The following is a 20,223-nucleotide window of genomic DNA, read 5'->3' as shown; positions in this document are numbered from 1 at the left end:
TTATATTATTTGGATCATACAAAAAAAAATTGACTAAATTTTTGTATAGAATGTCTTTTTTTTTTTCTTATATGATGAGTAGTGCATCCTTTTACATTAGCAACCAAAGTTTTCGTAAAATGATTGTTTCATTCTCAAAATGGTTCAACGAGATGCAGGAAGGAAGATATCTAATAAAAAAAAATCAGAGATTTATGGAAATAGATCTAGTAATGTAGTGGAGTGAAATTTTTTAATTATTTCACTTCCATATTTATTTATCTTTTTCAAATGATTTTAAGAGCATATTTATCTACCTTCTTGACCTGGTGTATTCAAATAAATGGACTTTTGTGATGTTAGTGCTAGAAATGGTTGGAGGAAAGGAAAATGTTGACTACAAGTCAGAAAATGGCGAAGAAATATACTTCCCAGAATGGATTTATAATCTTTTTGAAGAAGGACAAGACCTACGGCTCCATATCGAGGAAGAAGAAGAAGATGCTAAAATTGCAAATAAACTAGCAATGGCGGGGCTTGTAGGGACTACGGACACCACTTTCTCCACATTGGTATGATATTGTCCACTTTGGGCCTAAACCCTCATGGATTTGCTCTTGGGGTATACCCCAAAAGGCCTCATACCAATGGAGATATTTGTCCATCTTTATATACCCTTGATCCTCCCCATTTCTAGCCAATGTGGGACTTTGGTTGCATACCCAACAATCCTCCCCTCAAACAAAGGACCACCGAGCCTCCCCTCAAACAATCATTTATCCGTCCACTCTCTATCAACCATGATTCTTCATTCTCCACTTCACCGTGTTGGGGTTAGGACACGTCCATGAAGCATCCGGAGAGCACTACCTTGACTTGAGAGTTTGCTCTTTCTAGGTCAACTCCTCTTCACCGTATTGGAGCCAGGACACGTCCGTGAAGCGAAGCACCAGGAGCACACCGCCTATCCAATAGAGCTGATCCACGGATTACATCGTGATTTGCTTGGGGGCCCACCACCTTTTGTTCGGCATTTCGAGGATTCATCCATCATGGCTAACTCCGGGGCAAGGCTCTGATACCACTTGTAGGGACTACGGACACCACTTTCTCCACATTGGTATGATATTGTCCACTTTGGGCCTAAACCCTCATGGATTTGCTCTTGGGGTATACCCCAAAAGGCCTCATACCAATGGAGATATTTGTCCATCTTTATATACCCTTGATCCTCCCCATTTCTAGCCAATGTGGGACTTTGGTTGCATACCCAACAATCCTCCCCTCAAACAAAGGACCACCGAGCCTCCCCTCAAACAATCATTTATCCGTCCACTCTCTATCAACCATGATTCTTCATTCTCCACTTCACCGTGTTGGGGTTAGGACACGTCCATGAAGCATCCGGAGAGCACTACCTTGACTTGAGAGTTTGCTCTTTCTAGGTCAACTCCTCTTCACCGTATTGGAGCCAGGACACGTCCGTGAAGCGAAGCACCAGGAGCACACCGCCTATCCAATAGAGCTAATCCACGGATTACATCGTGATTTGCTTGGGGGCCCACCACCTTTTGTTCGGCATTTCGAGGATTCATCCATCATGGCTAACTCCGGGGCAAGGCTCTGATACCACTTGTAGGGACTACGGACACCACTTTCTCCACATTGGTATGATATTGTCCACTTTGGGCCTAAACCCTCATGGATTTGCTCTTGGGTATACCCCAAAAGGCCTCATACCAATGGAGATATTTGTCCATCTTTATATACCCTTGATCCTCCCCATTTCTAGCCAATGTGGGACTTTGGTTGCATACCCAACAATCCTCCCCTCAAACAAAGGACCACCGAGCCTCCCCTCAAACAATCATTTATCCGTCCACTCTCTATCAACCATGATTCTTCATTCTCCACTTCACCGTGTTGGGGTTAGGACACGTCCATGAAGCATCCGGAGAGCACTACCTTGACTTGAGAGTTTGCTCTTTCTAGGTCAACTCCTCTTCACCGTATTGGAGCCAGGACACGTCCGTGAAGCGAAGCACCAGGAGCACACCGCCTATCCAATAGAGCTGATCCACGGATTACATCGTGATTTGCTTGGGGGCCCACCACCTTTTGTTCGGCATTTCGAGGATTCATCCATCATGGCTAACTCCGGGGCAAGGCTCTGATACCACTTGTAGGGACTACGAACACCACTTTCTCCACATTGGTATGATATTGTCCACTTTGGGCCTAAACCCTCATGGATTTGCTCTTGGGCTATACCCCAAAAGGCCTCATACCAATGGAGATATTTGTCCATCTTTATATACCCTTGATCCTCCCCATTTCTAGCCAATGTGGGACTTTGGTTGCATACCCAACAGGGCTGTGGTGCATTCAGTGGAACCCAGTGGACCGTCCTTCCTTGAAAATTGTTGTCCATATGCTGGGAGGGGAAGGAGACAGCTTAAGTAAACCTCCTAATCCTTTTAGCTCCGCAGCTTCTAACAAAAAGCCTGCATGCCTGCCAGGAAGACGTCTTGACCAAGTGTTGGCAGCCATCTCAGAAACAGAGCAAACAGATGTTTCGGTTAACTGCAGTAACAGATTAGGTAGAAATAATGGAGTAAGGGTTACGGTTCGTCAAGTAGTTTCCTGGACAAAGTATGTGACTTAGCATAAACGTAGATTGGGTTTTTTCCCTATCATTGCATCATGATTATGTAGATTTGCAGCGGTTGATAAAATGAATAAACTTTCATAATGTAGATGGTTGGGCTCTGGCAGATTCAAAGGTTCTATCTTAAGCTGTAACCATCCCTGCATTTGCTACGCTAATTGTGCTATAAGATGGCCCCCAAAAAAATTTCAAGAATCATTGTCACATACTCACAATTTATATTTCTAACACTAATTTGCCATTTCTCCAAAGAAACAGTGGCTTGACTCTACAACTGATGATGGTGAATCCTTTCTGTGTAACCAATAATTAATATCATGTAAATAGTCTGCATAAAACAGTTCGGAAGATGCACAGGCGACTAGCAGAATTTCTAGCCTTGCAAATTAGTGACAAATGTGCTTGTTTTCATCATAGTTTCTCGAAAAATTTGTGAATTTACACAAACAATTAATGATAAGGAAAGATGGAATCAAGACTCCGAAACCAATGAAGAACGTCTAGAATGCAGCATACGATTTCATAACAATAGCAGGCCTTGCTTGAGACCAAAGAAAGCAGTTTTCCACTAGGTCGGAATCAGCAACATGAGACAAAAATTCTTCCAAATTATTGTCAGATATACAGTTAATACGGAGCTATCTCATGTAAGACCTGTCTATATGAATTAACAGAAGGGACGAGAAATTGACATTCGAAGTTAAACATAGAAATAAAGAGGGGGGGAGATGGGAGAAAGGAACAGTTGTAAAATATTTCCCAGGCTGTATGACAAAGAAGTCGTATGAGATTAGAAAATTGACTTCAAATCAAGACAGAGAGGTTAACATCCATGACAAAACAAATCACCCTCCGACATTCTACTTATATACAGAAGAATTATCTAAATTCATTTACTAATAACTTCAGAACATTATCAGCTAGCAGGAAAATGTAAGTCTTGCTTTATTGCATCTTTACTTTCTTCAACCTGTACATCAACGACTATAAAGATTTCTGTATCCTGGGGCCATCTGTCTGCCCAATTACTTGAGATGCCCGATTTTGGTTTCAAATCTGCCGTTGCTGCTTGCAGAACTGAAGATGAAGAGGAAGATGGGTCAAGTATTTGGTTTCATCACTAATAGGTATGAGTTTTTTCTTTTAATTCTTATGCTGCTGCTATAAAACTTTTTTCTTTTCTCAAGCAGTAAAAAAACCGTTGGATTTCGCTCCGCGAAAATGATAACTTTTTAGAATGGTGTTGTTGTGGTGATCGTTGCTCCAAAGATTGACCTTAAACTTCCAAATTTTCGATTTAGTTTGAAAGCTCTTTTCGGAAAAATGGCAAATTTTAGCCTTCAATCGAAATGCTTTTGCAATTTTTATGAAGATTGAGTTCTCTGCCATCCTTGGAATATTTCAAACTGCTTCTAGGAAAAGTTTTTCTTGCCATGTTATGCCGGATGTTGTTGGTTCCCTTGCTGAAAAAACTTAACAAACAGAAATTGTTGCAGCTGAGCAACTTATGTTCTTATGATTGATGGTGATCAATGTACTAGATCTACATGTACATATTTGTTATTCAGTTTTACAATGTCAGCCTCACTTTAGTGCATTTTGTTTTTACTCCTCTGCTTTTGTTAACCTAATTTTATTTCCCTTTCAAAGTCTAAGCTAATCAGTTTTCTTTTCTGGTTGAGTATAGGATGATGCAAGACAAGGCTAAGTGGTGGTTCTTGGGTGGCTTATAGGAGGAGGGGTGGTGGTTCTTAGTGCCTGAAACCATGGCCTGAGAGAGAGGGGGGTACTTTTCATTTTTTCACTTTGAGGGACTGGTCACATTAACAAAAACAAAATAAAAGGTGGCTTGTTTTGTTATATGGTCTCATGACATGTGTTGCTAGTTTAGTGAGTTAACTTGTGTTTTTTTTTTTTAATTTGTATTATTTTTTAATTTATCCTTCAACGTTATTGTCACGACCCGAATCCCGGATCCATGACCGGCACATAGGCAAGGTTCCCCTCCAAGGTTCCAAACCTATGCGAACCCAAACTTACATACAATCTTTTAAACAACTCAATCAGAGTTTAACACAGCATTAACAATAAACTAACTTCATAACATAATGTGATTGTCTTAATACAAGAGTTAATATAATTTCATAGTTTTGGAGCACTAAACATAAAAAGGAAGGTACAAATTACAACCAAAAAGCAGGTTCGGAAGGTTCAACAAAAGTAACCCGCTATCAAGCTATAAGCCTGAAAAGAATAATAATGAGAGGGTGAGTTCAACAACTCAGTGAGTAGATAACGTTCAATATACACACACGAGGTAATATAACAATGAGAAATATATATACAAGTATGGCTTTAGTTCTTATACGAAGGTTTATCAAATAGGCCATAACAAGAATATCATATGGTAGAACTCGTCAGAAAATCAAAATGCAATGAGCATGAGGCTCCGTACTGTGGGATGATCAGTCCACACAGGTTGGTGACTCCTCCGACCAACTAGGGTTCAGATACGATGTGCACAAAGACTAGCACTACCCTGTTAGCATGGGTATTCTGACTGACATACCATAGGTTCATAATCACAATCAAACAAACATATTCATATCTCAAAGCTCAACTCATGACATCCATCAAATGAGGAGCTATCAATTCACAAGTCAAATTAGAAGTCAAATCATATTGGTTCATATCAAGAAATCAGATTCAATAATTGATCATGCTTTATCATATCAAGGATAATAATCAACATATATATTATCAAGAAGCATGATCCAATTCATATTAACAAATCAAATATTTATAATATTTCTCATGCATATGGAAAATTATCCACTCACCTGACTCAAAAGCAAACAGAAGCCAAAAGCAGACACTGAAGAAAATCCTACTGACGTCCCGTCGGTAGAATATCAGGATTATCTGAATACAAAGGAGACATATTCAAGAACGACTCGAAAGAACTTTTAACCTATTTAATAAACTTAACTAAGGGTGTATACCGTAACCCTATATGGTTTTTGAACTAACTAGGTAATTTTCTCAAAAACACAAAATCTAACGGTTTTCCCGAAATCTAATCCATAATAAGAACAACTAATAAATTTGGTAATAATTCACTAAATAACCCTTAATTATTCATCAAACTAATCTGCAAAAGCTAATATTACAGATAGGGACTAATCTGGAATTTTTTTATATTTTTAGGGCCAAATTGTAACTTTTATCAAATGGAGGACCAAACTGAAATTTGTCATAAATCCATGAATATACTGAAATTCTGACCTCAATTAATCCTCAATTCTGTCCAGGATGTATCATTATGCTTCAGGGATCATTCTGGAATTTTACTAAATTTTTAGGGTCAAATTGTACTTTTTGTCAAATTGGAGGACTAAATTGAAAGTGTTAAATTATCTTATCTATACAGTAATTATGTCCATAATTCATATGTTATTCTGTTCAGAATCTCGGAATATGCTCCAGGGACCAATTTGTAATTTTCCAAAGTTCGGGGACTAAACTGTAATTTTCGGAAATTGAGGGACCAAATTGAATTTTCGTCATCTTCAACCTCAAACCCAGAATTTCAACAGATCTCCTACTGTTATCCCCTGATTTCTAACACAAATTCACTATTCAAACAAAACCATAACTCAAAATCATCACAATCTTCCATAATCAACTAAATCATCAATTAAACACAACAATCAACCCCTAACCTTCAATTTAATTCATCAATTAAACCCAAAACACAAATTCTCAAAACCCTAACATTCATCAAAACTGAAATTAAAGTTTAATTAACATATTATACACATTAAACAACCTAAATCTTACCTTTTTCACTTATTTCCTCCAAATCTTTTCCTTTTTCCCTTATTTTCCCTTCTTTTCTCTTCTTCTTCTTTCTCTCTTCTCTCTCACGGTTCTGCTCTCTAATTTCATATCACTTTCCCTTCTTTTTTTTTTCTTTACTTCCTATTTATATTTATCAATTTTTGTTCAATTACCATAATACCCTTTATTCATTTATTCCAACTTTTAAGCCTCCAAGGGCTTTGTTGTAAAATTCTATCTTATTAATTTCAAAACATTACAGTTATATTGATTAAAAATTAGATTTTATAATTCTTTACAGCTTACTTCCTCTTAGGCTATTATAGTCTCACAACGTGGATCATGAATTTTACAGATTAACTTAGCTTGACTTGGTTATTTTATTTATTCTTTATTTATATTGGATTTTTAAAAAAAATTTATTTTTCAACAATGGGTTGATTAAGAATTATGTTTCATAATTTATTTTGATTTGGTGTATATGTATTTATCTTAGTTTCATCACTTGCGACATGGGTTTCATAGTGTAACTCGGGTTTATCAGGGTTAATTTTTTTTGTTTGTTTTCTATAAGGTTATTCCGCTCTTATGACCCAAATTATGGGTTTGGCGAGTTTACTTGAGGTTTTTTTTTTAATTTTATCCTTCAATAATGGGTTGATTAAGAATCAAGTTTTATATATTTTTTTATATATGTAAGTTTATTATGGTTTGATGATTCATATATTTGATAGATTAACTTGAATTGATTTAGATTTTTAAAAAAAATTAATTTTTTTTAAGTTTATTTTTTAATATTAAATTGATTGAGATCTGGATTTTATAATTTGTTTTAATTTAGGGTTATTTTTGTCTTATTATCTAAGTAAATTAACAGGTTAATTTAAGGTCATCCAAGTCGATCTAATATATTTATAATCTTAATATTTTTTTTAAAAAAAATATATCATTTTTAATAATTTTTTGGAGTCAAATTATATGTTTAGTTATTTGAATTGTTTTTGAATATGTGTTATTTTAATTTAATTTTTATATAATTTAATTTTTTTTATCGAAAAAAAGGTTACCAACGTTGCAACGATAAGAATCTACAGACTCAAATAACATGCAGTTTCCACGTGGATGGTTGTTTGCATTGAAGAAGACAACAAGCTATTCAAGTTCGTTCAAAAGCTAGGTGCTGTTAATTACAGAGGATACTCAAATTAACCATAAAATATAAAATTTTAACAATTGAGTCCATATAATTTCAAGTATATCGTGATTGAATCCTTTCTATTTCCCAGTTTGTTAGTATTTCCTATCAATTCTCTGTGCAACTGCATGCAAGGATACCAATCTCTGTGCCCCTTCATGTGGAAATCATACTATTAGCTACCCTTTTAGCCTAAACAGTGATCCATTAAACTGTGGAAACAATATCCTAAATCGATGATTCGAACCGTGAACAATGCACAGGTGGGCAATTTTCATTAACTAACAGTTCGCTTTCTATTTTCAACCTCATTTAAATATTTTCTCATATCACAAATCTGATCTTTGTAATTGATCTCTTGGCCAACTGGATTTAATTGGCTATGGATTCCATTTGTGTTTGCATTCTTGATCTATAAATGGCGACGAAGACATCTATCAGCATATGACACAGTTAAGGAGTTCCTACAGACTCATAACAAGCTTATGCCAGTCGTGAGGTATTCTTATTCCGAGATTAAGAAGATGACCGGAGGTTTCAAGGAAGAGTTGGGCAAAGGAGGTTTTGGGTGCGTGTATAAAGGAAAGCTTTGCAGTGGACGTTCTGCAGCGATAAAACTGCTGGGCAAATCCAAGGCTAATGGACAAGATTTCATCAATGAAGTCGCTACCATTGGAAGGATTCACCACACCAATGTAGTGCAACATTATTATTATTTTCACCAATAACTTCAAGATTAGCCTCCCCCTCCCCATTCTCTCTCTCTCTAAAACACCAAACCCACCACCCTGCTTCTGCTGCTCTACTTTTTGAAGGGTGTTTTGGTGGTCTTCTTTGAATGGGCTAACACCATACTTCCAATAGTACTCTCTGTACAGAACTTTGAGTTCTTCCATTAATGCCCAGTAATAATCTTTGAAGCATTTTGAGAGCTGTTTCAGCTTGTGGGATCTTCTTTTGAGTAGTTCTTGGCGCGTAATGTGGGTGGCGCGTGACAACACCTGGTCTTTGAGGGAGGGAGATAATGGTGATGGATTAGCTGCGGGGTTAGGGTTAGTAGTGAGGTTAGAGTTTTGAGTGGTGTTAGTTTGTGAGGTGGTTGCTTTAGGGGTCGAGTGGTGGTTCTTGGGTGGTTTAGAGGAGGAGGGGTGGTGGTTTTTGCTGGCTGCAGTCATGGCTTTGCTAGAGAGAGAGTGGGACTTTGTTTGTTGTTTTTCACTGACTGATTAGTCACAGAATGTCTGAAAAGAGAATTCGCAATCTCCGACGACATGTAGTTTAGAATATGGACGACGGTTTGCATTGAGGAAGACGACAAGTTATTCAAGTCCCCTGAAAAGCCAGGTGCTGATTAATTCTAGGGAAACCTCAAATTAACCCCTGAAGTATTACTAAATGCTTATTTTGTCACAAAATGTAAAAGTTTAACAATTGAGTCCCTAATATTCCAAATATATCTCACACGACAACTTATTGACAACTAGTGATTAACGAACAGATACACATAATAAATGCCCCCAAAATTAAATAAAATTACTAACAACTTTCACTGTATCCACTCCTTAATTATTGGTGATTTTTTTTTTTTCTTTTTGTGGTCAAAGGTTTGAGCAAGCTCAATCCTCAGACTTTGCAATCATAGACCAATGTTTACAAAGTGTAGAATTTGAGAGACTATCTCAAAATACTAATGTTGTTCTATAAGAGCTTAAGAGCCCTTTAAAAGCCACGAATTACTCGGAATCCACTGCAAGCAGCTCACAGATCACATCCTTGAATGCAATGACGACCCCAAAATACATGATTACTCTGTTTCTGAGATGGCTGCCAATTCTTGATGCAGACGTCGCCCTGCTATACTTGCCGTCTTTCTCGTTGGAGCTGTGGAGCTAAGAGGATTGGGAGGTTTTGTCAAGTTGTCTCCTTCACCTTCCAGCATCTGGACAACAATTTTCATGGAAGGACGGTCCACTGGGTTCCATTGGATGCACCACAGTCCCACAATGGCTAGCTTCTTCGCAATTTTAGCGTCCCCTTCTTCCTCGATTTGGAACCGCAGGTCTTCTCCTTCTTCTAAAAGATTATAAATCCATTCTGGGAAGTATACTTGATCACCATTTTCTGCTGTATCATCAACATTTTTCCTTCCACCAACCATTTCTAACACCAACATTCCAAAACTGTACACGTCTGCCTTGTAGGAGACATTCCCAAAGTTTCTTGAGAACACTTCAGGTGCTATGTAGCCGACGGTTCCCCTAACTCTTGTCATGGAAACAACACTTTTATACTTGGAACACAACTTAGCCAGACCGAAATCTGCAATCTTGGGATTGAAGTCATTGTCCAGCAGGATATTATGCGGTTTGATATCAAAGTGGAGGATTGTTTGGTCACAGCCCTGGTGAAGATATTCAATCCCTTTGGCTACTCCGAGGGCAATATGATGCAGTCTTTCCCAGCCAAGGAAAACATTCCTTGCGTTTGCTGAAGATATGAACTTCTGCAGCGAATTGTTCGGCAAGTACTCGTAAACCAGAGCTCGTCTAAATCCATCAGCACAGAAGCCAATCAAGCGGACTACATTGACATGGTGAATCCTAGCCATTGTTTCCATCTCGTTGACGAATTCCTCTCCTTTTTCTGTTGAATTGTTTAGAACCTTAACAGCCACCGGAATATCACTGGTTAGCTTTCCTTTGAACACAGTTCCATAAGCTCCTTGCCCCAATTCATCCCTGAATTGATTTGTCATCTTTTTGAGATCAGCATGGGAGTATCTTGTGGGGTTCATAGCTCTGTAATCATCCAAAAACCTTTCAACCTTGGCCTGATATTCCTCTTCTGATTTTCTGAAGCTATAGATTTGGTAGACTGCAATGACCAAAACCCCGAAAAGAATGGATCCTGTGGTTACACCTGCATATATAAACAAGCCTTTTGAGTCAAGTAACTGATCTTCTTTTTTTGGAAGCTAAGAGTTGGAGTAAATTTGAGAACAACTAACCTACAGTCAGTCGCTTTTTCCGTGCACCTGTAGAAGATAAGAACCCCTGTTAAGTTCTAAGTTTCTGAAAGTTTCTAAAGTCATGATAATATCCTCTATTTGTAGAATCTAGAACGCTAAATGCACAGGGAAACCACATGTCAGTCAACTCACTAGTAGATAGGACTTAGGTGTTCAAGGACACTTGCAATACATTAATCAAAGTAGAGATGTAGACTTAGTGAAGCAAGGAATCATAGAAAATCAAGATGCCATGAACACAGAACAATGAAAAGAAGACTTAAAGCTAAAGATACCTTTTTCTGGTCTGGGCAAGCCATAGCATTCAGTTTCAAGCTCAGTGCTGCTATTTTCCCTCAATCCACATAGTTTTCCTGTTGCTTCACAAGTTCCACAATTGGGATAGGACCACGACAGACGAATATCTTGTGGAACAGGTAGGTCGTACATCTTGGTACAAGATAGTAATAACTCGTTGTCATCAATAGATTGTTCTGAATCAATGGCAAGAACGTCATAGTGGAGAGTACTTAAACAAGGGACCATCCAGTTCGGGGATCTTGCATTGTTTAAAGAACAATTGAAGATGGAAAAATCGACCTTAGACATCTTAAACTGTAAGTGAAACACAGAGGAATTGAAGTTTGAGTGCTGGCTTAGAAGGCAACCTTTGGGATCACTTGCATAAATAACTTGATTTTCGTAGTCAATCTTATCTATGTAGAGGTCCACTGCAGCTGGCAGCTCGAGCACTATATCGCCCCTCTCATTACAAGACAGATTAAAACCAGGATAGCCACACTGTTCTGGGTGCCTATCCTTTATCCAGAATGGAAATCGGATGTCGAGGCCCTGGTTCCCACAAGATCCTGTGCAGTTTAGACCTACTCCAAGTTCTGCAATGAACATGAAACAGAACAGGCATATAGCCTTTTTTGATGAACCTCTCATCATTGCCTCCTATGGTGATACAAGATTGGCCTAATAACACTTATATATTGCTGAAACAGTAGTAAACTCAGATGGGAGCAGCAAGGGTAAATCTGATACCTTCGTTTTATGACAGTCTGGTCACCTGAAAGTTCTCTTGTTGTAGAGTGTAGAAGCTTAATTAATTGGACTTGGTTTTGAGACGCTTGTGGTTTTGAGACGCTTGTGGTTTTGACACGCTTGTGGTTTTGAGCTTGAGCGTTGGTGGATTTTTTGTTCTTGTTCAATTTTACAATCAACCATTAATCTTTTCTTTATTATTGTGACCTTTGAACATTTCGAAGGATGACTTGGTAGTTGGCTGTAATTTTAATATGCTGATATTAGAAGTCTCCTTTATTTTTCTGCTTCTATATTTCACTGACTTTATCTGCTGTGTTCTCAAGACTAGAAGAATTATTTATGCACTAGATACTCCTTCTCCATCCATGTCTAGGTTCCTCTTTGCTTGCTACCTTGCCTTCCTACTGCTACTACATGTGGATACCAATCCCTGTGCCCCTTCTTCATGTGGAAATCATACCATTAGCTACCCCTTTAGCCTAAACTGTAGTGATCCATTAAACTGTGGAAACCCTCTCTATACCCTCCATTGCGAGAAAAATGACTCCACAGTTTTGTATTTAGACTCACGAAAATACTACGTGCAGGCAATCAACTACAACAACTTGACAATCCGAGTGGTTGATGCTGGTGTTAAATTAAATTATTGCTCTTCGCTTCCTGATTTTTCTTTAGCATTTGATAGCCTAGGTAATTCCATAAGGGCATATAATATTTTTACTTTAGCATTTACAGTCTTCGATTATATCGCAGTTGATGATTATCCATACACATGGTTTCAATACAAAAGGACAGGGTGGGAGTGGTTTCCCAAATACAAGCCTCTCCAGTTATCGCAGAAGATGATTTTCATAAACTGTGCAAATCCAGTGAATTCTTCTCTGTACGTAGACACTGGTACTTGCCTTAATGGAGAAAAATCTTCCAATGTTTCACTCTTGATGCGTTCTTATGTGAATATTGGTGGGATGAAGGCTTCGGATCTGATGGAAATGTGCAGCTTAGAGAGGATGACGTTGTTGCCAGCCAAGGATTACATGAGCATGTCCTATAAGGAAATTCAGAGTCAGCTCGCATATGGGTTTGAGCTTTCATGGCACAATAGCAGGTGTGGAAGGTGTGCAGGTATTTGCTACATCTATGATTCGAACCAGACACGCTGCGCAGGTGGGCGAAATTGAGTAACAAACTGCTCGTTTTTCTATCTTCAACTTCTCTTTGCATGATTTCCCCATTTCTGAAGCATGTTGTAGTGTTGAGTATCGTACGGTCAGTTCAATCAAGCTATCATAGGCTGCAGATGATATTTTTGTCATAATAATTCGTGGTTTTCTTTTATTCGACGATAAATGATATTTTTATACCAATTTCCAGAAAACTTAGTCAAACAAAACTAAGTTTCGCTTCTTTAATACATTCAGAAAAATTTAATAACATCTTCTCGATATTAACCTCAAGATTTGAATTCAAAAGGTAAAACCAGGATAATTTTGCTAAGTCATTCATTTGTTTCTTCCCAAGTTCTTTCATCTTGTAATAACCTCCGTTATATGATCTCTTGGTACAGACGGAAATTCTTGGTTCAGGATAACCGCAGGTGAGGATTCTATCTCCCCACTTCTTCATGCTTAATTCTTACTCTAATATCTCTAAATTTGTTTACCTTCTCTGCAGTCGTGCTACTGGTTGCATCCATGTTCATTGGTAAGAACTTCCCTTATTGATTATTTATATTTTTTCAAGCTATGATATTGGATCATATTTTATTAGCAGATACAAAATGATAATTCCTAAATGTCTTCTTATGCCAAGTTCTTGGGGTTGGGGGGTTGCCTAACGTCGGTGACATACCTTTTGGTTAAGAGTATGCTTTTCTACAAATCATGATGGTCTAGATTTTAGATGATTTTTCAACTAGGCGAAAAAATTCTAACACCAAACCTAACCCATGTTATGTCTTTATCTGATAATTAATAAGAAATAATCATGATTTCTGTCTTGATTTCCCCCCTCAAATTTCACACACAGCACTACTTCAGGGGCCAAAATTTATCTTTGGGAGTCCGTTTGTGATTGCATTCTTGATCTATAAATGGCGACGAAGACATCTATCAGCATATGACACAGTTGAGGAGTTCCTACAGACTCATAACAATCTTATGCCAGTCGTAAGGTATTCTTATTCTGAGATTAAGAAGATGACCGGAGGTTTCAAGGAAGAGTTGGGCGAAGGAGGTTTTGGTTGCGTGTACAAGGGAAAGCTTCGCAGTGGGCATTCTGCAGCGATAAAATTGCTGGGCAAATCCAAGGCTAATGGACAAGATTTCATCAATGAAGTCGCTACCATTGGAAGGATTCGCCACACCAATATAGTGCAACTAGTTGGTTTTTGTGCTGAGGGATCAAAGCGCGCTCTTGTATATGATTTCATGCCCAATGGATCTCTCAATAATTTCATTTTTTCTCAAGAAAGATCTGTCTCTTTAAGCTGGGAAAAACTGCATGAGATTTCCCTTGGAGTGGCTCATGGCATCCAATATCTACATCAAGGTTGTGAGATGCGGATCCTACATTTTGACATCAAGCCTCACAACATTCTACTCGATGAAAACTTCGCTCCGAAAGTTTCTGACTTTGGGCTTGCTAGGTTGTGCCCAGCAAATGAGAGTCTTAAATCTCTCACTGCACCGGGGGGGACGATAGGTTACATGGCGCCAGAACTATTCTACCAGAACATCGGGCGCGTCTCATACAAAGCTGATGTTTATAGCTTTGGAATGTTGCTATTGGAAATGGCAGGCAGAAGAAAAAAATTGAATCCGTTGGCTGAAAGGAGCAGCAACATTTACTGGCCAGATTGGGTTCATGACGAAGTCTCTAATGAGAAGGCTATAGAGATTGGAGATGGTGGCACGGAAGAAGAAAAAAAGATAGCCAAGAAGATGATTATTGTAGGTTTGTGGTGTGTACAAATGAATCCTCTGAATCGGCCCGCAATGAACGAAGTTGTGGAGATGCTTGAAGGAGACATGGAAAACCTGCAACTGCCTCCGAGACCAGTTCTAAATCTAGATGAGAAGCCAATGAACACTGGTGGAGAGTCATCTTCCATGTCTGATTATTCTACAGAATCAGTCAGCTTGATTGAAAATGCATAGAATTAAGTGATCTGCTATGAAATACTCTGCTCATATGCAGGGGAAGGCTTGTCCCATGAATGATATTAGTTCTTTGATAGTTTTTACCATTATGATAAACTGTAACCATCCACCTTATTTCCTGGTTGTGTAACTAGCTAAGAGAGTCCTAGTTGGCTTGTTTGGTATGAACTTATCCGTGTTCTTATCAGATGAAATTTTTACATCAAATCTGCATCTGATGGATATTCTTCTTGATTCGTTTTACTATGATTTCAAAAAAGGTATGCTTCAATCCAAGTTTTATATAAAATGTCTGTTCTCTCAAGAATTTGATTATGGACATGTGTGTTGGGTTATTTCCAGAACTCAAACACACACAATTTACGTGGTTCGGCAACTTGCCTACTCCACGGAGCTACTGATTGTATTAATCAAGCTTACAAAGAAACAATACAACAACAAGAGGAGGAGAATCTTCTCAACTCAACTCTACACTCAAGCTCTCTCTTCTCTCTGTGTTTCACACTGCAACTCGTCTGTTCTTCTTCTCAGTATTCTCACAATACTCACACACACTCTTCACAGGGAGGGGGCACATAAATACACAATTGGGAGTGAGGAGGGTCCTCCACCATGTGCTAAGTGGGAGATTATTCCCACTAGCACATGGTGGGGCAATTGTTGTCTCCATAATGCTAACAATCTCCCACTTGGAGACAAACAATGAAATCCTTTTTTATCCTTGAAGGCCAACTGAAGTTTTACACAACTTCAGTTTATCAAGTGTAACTCCTTTGGTTAACATGTCAGCTGGATTCTTGCTTCCACAGACCTTTTCTAGCATTAGTTGCTCGTCATCCAGCAGTTGTCGGATGAAGTGATATTTGATCTGAATATGCTTCGTCCTGAAGTGAAATGCTGGATTCTTGGCAAGGAAGATTGCGCTCTGACTGTCGCTATACAAAGTACCTTTTCCATTCAACTTGCCCAATTCTTTCAAGAAACTCTGCAACCATACTATCTCTTTTGCAGATTCTGAGACTGCAACATATTCAGCTTCTGTTGTTGAAAGAGCAACGATCTTTTGCAAGGTAGAACTCTAGGAAACAACAGTACCTCCTAGAGTATAAACATATCCTGTAGTGCTCTTTCTGCTATCAACATCTCCTGTTAGATCAGCATCTACAAAACCTTCAAGTTTCAAACCACCAGCTGTGAAACTGAGACAAGTTTTCGATGAACCTTTTAAGTACCTCATGATCCATTTCACCGCCTCCCAATGCTGCTTTCCAGGATTGCTCATATATCGGCTTACAACTCCCATTGCATGGGCAATGTCTGGTCTGGTACAGACCATAGCATACATCAAAGAGCCGATAGCTGAGGCGTATGGAATCTTATCCATGTATCCACTTTCTAGCTCAGTTTTTGGTGACTGATCTTTGCTGAGCTTGAAATGATTCCCCAATGGTGTACTTACTGGTTTAGCATTATCCATACTAAACCTGTTGAGAACCTTCTTGACATACTCTGTTTGTGAGAGCTTTAGTATGCCTTTGTCTTTATCTCTGATGATTCTCATGCCAAGTATTTGTTTAGCAGCTCCCAGATCCTTCATTTCAAACTGTTTCGACAACTGCTGTTTCAGCTTATCAATCTCCTCAATGTTGGATCCTGCAATCAACATATCATCCACATATAACAGTAGAATGATGTAGGAGTTGTCAAAATGTTTGACATAGCAACAATGATCAGCTTGGCATCTTGTATACCCGGAACTGCACATGAAGTTGTCAAACTTCTTGTACCACTGTCTTGGAGCTTGCTTCAAACCGTATAGGCTTTTCTGTAGCTTGCAGACTTGATTCTCCTTTCCTTGCATCGCAAACCCCTCTGGCTGTTGCATGTAAATATCTTCCTCCAAGTCACCATGAAGGAATGCTGTTTTTACATCTAACTGTTCCAGATGTAAATTTTCTGCAGCTACTATCCCCAGAACAACTCTGATTGTTGTGAGCTTCACAACTGGAGAAAAAATCTCAGAGTAGTCAATGCCTTTCTTTTGTTGAAACCCTTTAACAACAAGTCTTGCCTTGAACTGTTTACTTCCGTCATGCTCAGTCTTCACTCTGTAAACCCACTTATTTTGCAAGGCCTTCTTTCCTTCAGGTAATGATGTTAGCTCCCAAGTCTTGTTCTTCAACAACGAACTCATCTCATCCTTCATGGCTAACTCCCACTTGCTTGAGTTTCCATCTTGTAAGGATTCTTCATAAGATAACGGTTCACCACCATCTGTCAGCAAAATATAATTCAGTAAAAGTGTGAACCGTTGCGGGGGCTTTATCGTCCTCGAAGACCTGCGAACAGCTGGTTCAAGTTGCTCCGCATCTTCTTGTGTGGAAGTGGGCACAGATGTGCTTGAATCTTCTTGTAAAGACTCTTGATTGTTGTTCTGCTTAGTAACATCGGGAAGCCCTTCTAATCTTATGAATTCAGATCTTTGTGGACTTGTATCTGAATCAGCCATCTCGGTTTCTTCACTTGATCTGTCTTTATACATAACTTTCTCATAGCCAATGAAGAAACATTTCTTGGATTTGGCTTCTAACTTGTTGCGAGCATAAGAATCTATGTGAACATAGGAAACACACCCAAAGACCTTCAAATGAGAGAGTTGTACCTCTTTTCCTCTCCATACTTCCTCGGGCAGTCTGAATTCTAAAGGAACTGATGGTCCACGGTTGATCAAGTAAACTGCGGTATGAACTGCGTCAGCCCAGAATGTTTGAGGTAACCCAGAATGCAACCTCATGCTTCTAGGTTGTTCATTGATGGTCTTGTTCATCCGTTCAGCAACGCCATTCTGTTGCGGTGTGCCTGGAATGGTCTTTTCCATCCTGATACCATTGACAGCACAATACTCCTTGAAACCTCCATCAATGTATTCTCCTCCATTATCAGATCTCAAGCATTTCAACTTTAGACCTGATTCAGTCTCAACCATAGCCTTCCATTTCTTGAATGTTTCAAACACATCAGATTTATTTTTCAGAAAGTAAACCCATACCTTCCTGCTGAAATCATCAATAAAAGTCACATAATATCGAGAACCTCCAAGAGATGCTACTGGAGATGGTCCCCATAAATCTGTGTGTACCAGTTCTAGCTTTCTTGGTTGTAAGGTCCTGCCAACCTTCAAGAAACTGACCTTCTTCTGTTTTCCAAGAACACAGCTTTCACAAATGTCTAGATCGACATTTTTTAACTTTGGCAGCTTTCCCTTCGACTGAAGTATCTTCATCCCCTTTTGACTCATATGGCCAAGTCTACAATGCCATAGCTTTGCTTGATTTTCTGCTTCAGTTGCGGCAATGATGTCTGCAAATCTTGTGGTCATATACAGGGTGCCGGTTTTCTTTCCACGAGCTAAAACCATTGCTCCCTTTGATACTTTTCACATTCCTCCAGCAAAAAGTATTGAATGACCACTATCATCAAGTTGTCCGACAGAGATCAACTTCTTCTTTAATTCAGGAACATGCCTTACGTTCTGCAAGGTCCATATAGATCCATTCATTGTCTTGATTTGCACATCTCCTATACCCACAATATTCAGTGGTGTTCCATCGGCCAGATAGACTACACCGTGATCTCCTCCAACATAATTTTGCAGCATTTCATTGTGTGGCGTACAGTGGAATGAAGCACCAGAATCAAGAATCCACTCATCAATTTGACTATGTACAGCAAGAATTAAAGCATCTTGTACCTCATCTGTGGTAGCATTTGCAGAGTCAGCTTCAGGTTTCTTCGGTTTTGTGCAATTCCTACTGAAATGACCAGGTTTGCCACAATTCCAACATTCAACCTGCTTTCTGGATCCAAACTTGCTTTTACTTCTGTATCTGGATTTTGATCTGCCTCTGGATGAGCCTCTATCGTGTCTCCTCCCTCGAGTGTTGATGTTGAGAGCTGATCCTGAGCTTGAACTTTCACCCGAGTCTTTCTTTCGCACTTCTTCAGCCAAAATCAAGTCTCGAATGTCATCATACTTCAGTTTGGATTTTCCAGCTGAATTGCTCACGGCTGTCCTCATGCCTTCCTAACTGCTTGGAAGTGAAGCTAGCAAGATGAGTGCACGAATCTCATCATCAAACTCAATCTCAACAGATGATAATTGATTTGTGATGGTATTAAAGTTGTTAAGGTGTTGTGTTACAGAAGTGTTTTCGACCATCTTCAAGTTGAACAACTTTTTCATCAGGTGCATTTTATTATTTGCTGATGGCTTCTCATACATCCCAGACAAGGCTTCCATCAATTTTGCAGTGGATTTTTCTTTCGTAACATTGTGAGCAACTCTTCTTGATAACGATAGCCGGATAATGCCCAGAACTTGTCTATCAAGAAGTTGTCATTCTTCTGCTTCCATCTTTTCTGGTTTGCTTCCCAATAACGGAAGATGAAGTTTCTTCCCATATAGATAATCTTCAATTTGCATTTTCCAGTATCCAAAATCTGTTCCGTCAAATTTTTCAATTCTAGCAGCCTTTATTTCATCTGCCATTTTTACAAATTCTTCGATTCGAATTTCCCAAATCTGACCTTACAGATGTGTCCAGAACGGCCAAAAACCATGGAAATGACATTGAGATCACCCCAATCGGACTTCGGATGGCTCAGATTTTAGCAATCAAACTTTTGCATTAACGGACGGTTCAGATGCAGCCGCGTGTCAGCCAGAGTACCGCCTGCGCCGCACCGGATAAAAACTCAGTAGCGGATCTGATGAAGACACGTGTCAGCAGATTAGAGTCTGCGTCGCACCGGATCAAAACTCAGTAACGGTGCATATTAGGCCACGTGTCAGCAGATTAGAGTCTGCGTTGCACCGGATCAAAAATCATCAACGGTGAATATTAGGCCACGTGTCAACCGATTAGTTACTGCGTCGCACCGGATCAAAAACCTTCAACGGTGATGATGTAGCCATGTGTCAGACGATTACCGTCTGCGGTGCACTGGATCAAAACCCAGATGGATGACGTGTCAGGTGACGTGGTCGTTGACCGTGCGACTTGATGACGTGGCAGGTCAGACCCGACCCGTTTTGCAGAAACCGGGCGAAGAAGGAGCGTGGAGCGCGTACAGCGCGTTGGTGCGCGTGGGCAGTGCTAGCGTCGGCGCGTGTGGGCGCGTGCGGGCATGCAGGACGTCGGTTATTCGCCGGGGTTTCAACAGTGGATTCTTCCGGTTGTCCTCTACACGATGGTATGTTCAAAAACACGTTTTGAGAACTTTGATTTTTGAGTTTGGATCAAACACCCTCTTTGTCAAG

The 20,223-nt window shown here is 39.3% G+C and overlaps 3 protein-coding genes and 1 long non-coding RNA gene across 4 annotated transcripts; 1 reads left to right on the top strand and 3 right to left on the bottom strand.

The window, feature by feature from the left end:
* Window positions 1–4,715: 4,715 nt before the first annotated feature.
* On the bottom strand, window positions 4,716–6,742 carry LOC140955765 (uncharacterized). Its single transcript, XR_012170279.1, has 3 exons — window positions 6,488–6,742; window positions 5,488–5,569; window positions 4,716–4,891 (listed from the first exon to the last, which is right to left on the bottom strand). It is a non-coding gene; the product is annotated as an uncharacterized lncRNA (long non-coding RNA).
* A 1,404-nt stretch (window positions 6,743–8,146) lies between these two features.
* LOC118032134 (uncharacterized) lies at window positions 8,147–8,870 on the bottom strand. The gene has a single exon (XM_035036743.2). The coding sequence runs from the start codon at window positions 8,855–8,857 to the stop codon at window positions 8,147–8,149; it is 711 nt and encodes a 236-aa protein (XP_034892634.1). The 5' UTR covers window positions 8,858–8,870.
* Window positions 8,871–9,068: 198 nt separating this feature from the next.
* On the bottom strand, window positions 9,069–11,819 carry LOC118032088 (rust resistance kinase Lr10). Its single transcript, XM_073410321.1, has 3 exons — window positions 10,986–11,819; window positions 10,690–10,716; window positions 9,069–10,601 (listed from the first exon to the last, which is right to left on the bottom strand). Exons 1-3 carry the CDS (start codon window positions 11,641–11,643, stop codon window positions 9,487–9,489), a joined length of 1,800 nt encoding a protein of 599 aa, XP_073266422.1. The 5' UTR covers window positions 11,644–11,819; the 3' UTR covers window positions 9,069–9,486.
* A 227-nt stretch (window positions 11,820–12,046) lies between these two features.
* Window positions 12,047–15,096, top strand: LOC118032135 (LEAF RUST 10 DISEASE-RESISTANCE LOCUS RECEPTOR-LIKE PROTEIN KINASE-like 2.4). Its single transcript, XM_035036744.2, has 4 exons — window positions 12,047–12,909; window positions 13,310–13,339; window positions 13,417–13,446; window positions 13,771–15,096. The coding sequence occupies exons 1-4, from the start codon at window positions 12,108–12,110 to the stop codon at window positions 14,898–14,900; spliced, it is 1,992 nt and encodes a 663-aa protein (XP_034892635.1). The 5' UTR covers window positions 12,047–12,107; the 3' UTR covers window positions 14,901–15,096.
* Window positions 15,097–20,223: the final 5,127 nt, after the last annotated feature.

Source organism: Populus alba, chromosome 7 (genome assembly GCF_005239225.2).
Source record: "Populus alba chromosome 7, ASM523922v2, whole genome shotgun sequence".
NCBI classification, from domain to species: Eukaryota; Viridiplantae; Streptophyta; class Magnoliopsida; order Malpighiales; family Salicaceae; genus Populus; species Populus alba.
This window is presented reverse-complemented; position numbering and strand designations above follow the sequence as displayed.

What these genes read in the sequence shown, in the direction of transcription:
- LOC118032134 (XM_035036743.2), bottom strand. Translation starts at nt 8,857, where the DNA reads ATGACTGCAGCCAGCAAAAACCACCACCCCTCCTCCTCTAAACCACCC.
- LOC118032088 (XM_073410321.1), bottom strand. Translation starts at nt 11,643, where the DNA reads ATGATGAGAGGTTCATCAAAAAAGGCTATATGCCTGTTCTGTTTCATG. An exon ending in CTTGCCCAGACCAGAAAAAG is followed by an intron (nt 10,717 to 10,985) that starts GTATCTTTAGCT and finishes TATCTTCTACAG; the next exon opens with GTGCACGGAAAAAGCGACTG. An exon ending in GAAAAAGCGACTGACTGTAG is followed by an intron (nt 10,602 to 10,689) that starts GTTAGTTGTTCT and finishes TTATATATGCAG; the next exon opens with GTGTAACCACAGGATCCATT.
- LOC118032135 (XM_035036744.2), top strand. Translation starts at nt 12,108, where the DNA reads ATGTCTAGGTTCCTCTTTGCTTGCTACCTTGCCTTCCTACTGCTACTA. An exon ending in TTGGTTCAGGATAACCGCAG is followed by an intron (nt 13,340 to 13,416) that starts GTGAGGATTCTA and finishes CCTTCTCTGCAG; the next exon opens with TCGTGCTACTGGTTGCATCC. An exon ending in GGTTGCATCCATGTTCATTG is followed by an intron (nt 13,447 to 13,770) that starts GTAAGAACTTCC and finishes TTTCACACACAG; the next exon opens with CACTACTTCAGGGGCCAAAA.